Here is a 4,007-nt window from a genome sequence, read left to right on the forward strand (position 1 = left end):
AGCATAAAACAGCAAAAATCCCAAAAAACAATAACAACAACAACAACAAAAAACCTAGACTGGATATTGTAATCTATAGTCGCAGAAAAGGGAGAGGAGGGAGAGAAGGAAAAAACGAATCTGTAGGCTAATATGAGTATGACTTTAATGTCCTCTTTCAGCTTCTTGCCTTCAGTGCTGTCTGATAGATTTCAAGATGCCACTGTTGGTTCTTATTCTGTATCTCAGGATTTAATTTAATTTTTGGCCTGTTTTGTTTCTAAACTTTCTTTCCCTCTCCAAACCCATTGTTCTGGCCTTTTCTGTATTTTAAAAAAAAGCAAACAGTTCAAGGCCAGCTCTTGGGCTTAGAGTATCTGTGCGCATGCGTGGCAGAATACCCCACCAGTGGTGAGGGTGGGCGGTGTCCACTTGCTCAGGCACCCCCTCTAGTCACCAGAATGGAGAAGTGCAAACAGTGGGGGGGGGGCAATGAACAGATACCCACAATAAGAAAATCAGAATAAAGCAAAACTGACAAAGTGTATTGTCCACCTTTGTTCCGAGGTTCCTGCAGCATTTTTCTGTGGTGTGTTTGATTCTCCGCTTGGTGTTGCCATTTGGTCTCACCCAAGTTGTCGGCTCCGGGCCACCAAGCCCAGCAAATTAAAAAGTACATGATTTCTTACTTCTGCTTCAAGTTCCACTAGCTATAAACCTTCAAATTTTAAAAATATTCCTACCTATGTGGTTCCGAGTTTTGGAGCTCTGCCTGAATCTGCTTTGCCTGGTATTCTGTGGTATTGCTGATAGCAAACCTCAGTGCATCTCCACCCTAACTACCATCAAGCCCCACCTCTCATATATATGTTTATTTTTGTTACATAAAGTAAGGTAAACATTGCCTGCAGATTCATATTTAAAATATAGAAAAGTCACAATTCTAGATTTATTTTGCTTCTATTTGTAAGTTTTAAAGCAGTGTATTCCTATGTATTAAATAAATATACATCTTGAGGAAACAAATGCCTGAATTAAAAAACTCAATATAGCAAACTTATTTATTAATAAATTGAATTCTATCTTATTAAACCAGAAGCTTATATTTTTGTGACAGGATCCCATTGATGGTTTTCTGTGTTGTATAATTTCAAAAAGTAGCCTATATATTAAATGAGGCAACTTTCAAATTTGTAGCCATTTTTACAGTACACACGTTTATTCATTTAACAAATATTGCCTGGTCTCAGCAGCGCTCCCTGTCACTGACAAGCAACAACAAACAAGTCAGACAAACTACCTGCCCTATTGCCGCTTACAGACACGTGGTTTGGGGCCCAGGAATACACACAGCATATTTTCTATAGCTAAAAGCCCAAATATTTAATGTCTGGGAAGAATAAAAAGGTCATAAATGTGTTTCTGCAAATCTCTTTGAAAACACTTCTTTGGATTCTATGCCCTAGAAAATTAGCTCTCAAAGAAGTCAATTCTGATAGAGGTTTATTCCTAAATTCAAAAATAATATTTCAAGAAAATTGGCTCTTTAGTTCAAACTTTATTAATTCAAAGAAGCTATTAGAGTTGGTGAATGAATATTCTAAGTGGATCTATTTATATTTTTTTTACTATGTAAAAAATATGAGCCATGTGTGTAGGAAGGGTATATTACTAAGATACTAGTAGGAATAAAATAATTTTCTTTCTATTCCTATTAGCATCTTTGGCATAATGCAAAATGTGACTTCTGAGCATAATTATTTTCAAGACTAATTCATCAATGTAATTTAAAGCAAAAGGGAAAGCTCCTGCAAACAGCTATAGAGGTAATTCAATTTTAAAGCCAATCAAATAACTAATTTCTATTTTTATTTAGGAAGAGTGGGGAATGGATAATAGAAAACAAACAAACAAAACAATTGGCTATTACACAATAGGAAATCTATCTACACTCAAGATGTTCCTTGGAAATTGTAAATAAACTCTGATTGAGACTTGTTTTCACCCGTTTTTCTCTCTGTCTTCGGTTGCAAAACCAAACTCTTACAACTTCTTTCTCAAGATTCAGTTCTTCAGCCATCCGCATGATCTCTTGAGAAGAAGGCTTATTCTGTTCTCCAAAGTGTCTCTCCAAAGCATCTTTCGCAGCAATACTGGGAGAATGGGATGAAATTATGCTGTTTTTAGTGACTTTTTTTCCCACTCAAAATTAAATTAGGTAGGATTTCCTAAATATTAACATGAAAAAGAAGTTTAAAGACTCTGAAAACACTTGCAAAGCTTTTCAACAAAGACAAATGTATACAATCTGTTAAACATTTAGAAGTGTATCTAGCAAAGTTAACAGCAGTCACAAAGGAGAATGAAGCAGTCCACACTTTGTTTTTTCTGCTTTGTGCCACAAGAGGGCATCCAGTTCTTTAAAAGGAAACAGACACTTCTGGAGGCATTTTTAAATGTTCAGAAACATCATTTAGATTCTTTACCATAAAGAAAACATATTCTTCAGTGTTTCCTATGTAGATGAGAGGAGCCCTGTTAGCTCAGTAGTTTGAACCCATAAGCCGTTCAGTGGGAGCTGTCAGCTGTATTAAAACGTGTTAACTGCTGTGGAGTTGGTACCAAGTCATAGAGACCCTGTATAGTATTTCCAACGAGCAGCTGATGAGTTTAAACTACCGACCTTGAGGTTCAAACTAACTTTGCGGTAGATTGCTTTTTATATAGAACCACACCAGGAGTTACAGATTTGGAAACATTATGGGCTGCTGCACTCTGCCATATAGCGTCGCTAGGAGTCAAAATCAACTGAACCGCAATACATTTTTTTGTGTTTTATGGCCACATGAACAAGACTGACAAGAAGTAAGACAGCTTAAAAACAACTTGTTGCCGCTCCTTGGAAACCCTATACAGGGTCGCTATGAGTCAGAACCGACTTGACGGCACTGAACAACAAACAATAACTACAGTATAGCATTCAGCAACAGTTGTTCAGTGCCATGAAGTCGGTTCTGACTCATAGCGACCCTGTGTAGGGTTTCTGAGGAGCAGCTGGTGGGTTTGAACTGACCTGTGGTTCTCAGTCCAATGCTGATTCTACAGCGCAACGCCAGGAATTACTAAAAAATAACAATCTCTGGGTTGAAATGTAGAGTCATGTTGGATTTTAAGAGACTGAAATATTTATTGCCAGCTTTAAAAAATATATTAATATTGATACTATATTGCCAGCAAGAATTTACAAGTAAAGCAGGCATGCAGTTCTCTCAGAGGCAATTGTTCTGTTTCTTTCTTTATCCAAACCTTGCGGAGCAAAAGTGGTTTTGTGTCAAACAACATATACTTTTCCATTAGATGTTAAAAATTATTAGCTCTCCATCCCTAACTATTAAGTTATGAAATCATGCTTCAACTTTTTTTTCATTTTTCTTTAATATATTTTATTCACATTACATTCATCTATTATGTTGCAATCTATATTACACCCAATGTTCATTCCGTTTGTAAGATGTCTTTGTTTTCATCTATTGAGTTTTAATATTTAAAAAGATTACCTTATAGTTGTTCTCCGTTTCCTTTTCCTTTCATTTGCTCCCACTTTTTCATTGTATAAAGCTGCAATGGGGAAAATATGGGTTATTGTTTTAAAATAGTAGGATTTTGTTTTGTTTTTGTTTTGCTATCAAGTTTAGGATTCAAATTTTCTTGATAAAATAATGAAAACTAAAATCATTATAAAAGTGAGTTTAAAATTTTTGCAGAATATGTCATTTTATGTTACAAGCCTTAAATGCAGAAATAAACATTAACTTTGCCAAGATAATCATTTATAAATAATACTCCTATATTACTTTGGTTGGAGCACTAGCTCTAAATGCTTTTATGCCATTCTGTTTATTCATCATTGGCAGTGTGAACAGAGAATTTCATCCCACTAAGTTCTCACTTAGCAATTGCTCATATTCATTTGCCAGGCTGATAATGTGCCAGGTGGCATCATTGATGGACTCGGGGGTGGCAGCGGT

General features: G+C 35.8%; 1 protein-coding gene across 2 annotated transcripts in view; it reads right to left on the bottom strand.

Moving 5' to 3' along the window:
* Positions 1 to 1,774: 1,774 nt before the first annotated feature.
* The window catches only part of POU1F1 (POU class 1 homeobox 1), a 31,015-nt gene continuing 28,782 nt past the window's right edge, over positions 1,775 to 4,007 (bottom strand). The window contains exons 5-6 of one of the 2 annotated variants that reach the window (XM_006864650.1): positions 3,537 to 3,597; positions 1,775 to 2,132 (exon numbers count right to left, since the gene is read on the bottom strand). In XM_006864650.1, coding sequence (XP_006864712.1) covers positions 1,922 to 2,132; positions 3,537 to 3,597 — 272 coding nt within the window. In that variant the 3' untranslated portion in view covers positions 1,775 to 1,921. The remainder of the gene's footprint in view (positions 2,133 to 3,536; positions 3,598 to 4,007) is intronic. The other variant, XM_006864651.1, reaches the window with a different exon arrangement.

The sequence above is a fragment of the Chrysochloris asiatica genome, unplaced genomic scaffold (genome assembly GCF_000296735.1).
Source record: "Chrysochloris asiatica unplaced genomic scaffold, ChrAsi1.0 scaffold00068, whole genome shotgun sequence".
NCBI classification, from domain to species: domain Eukaryota; kingdom Metazoa; phylum Chordata; class Mammalia; order Afrosoricida; family Chrysochloridae; genus Chrysochloris; species Chrysochloris asiatica.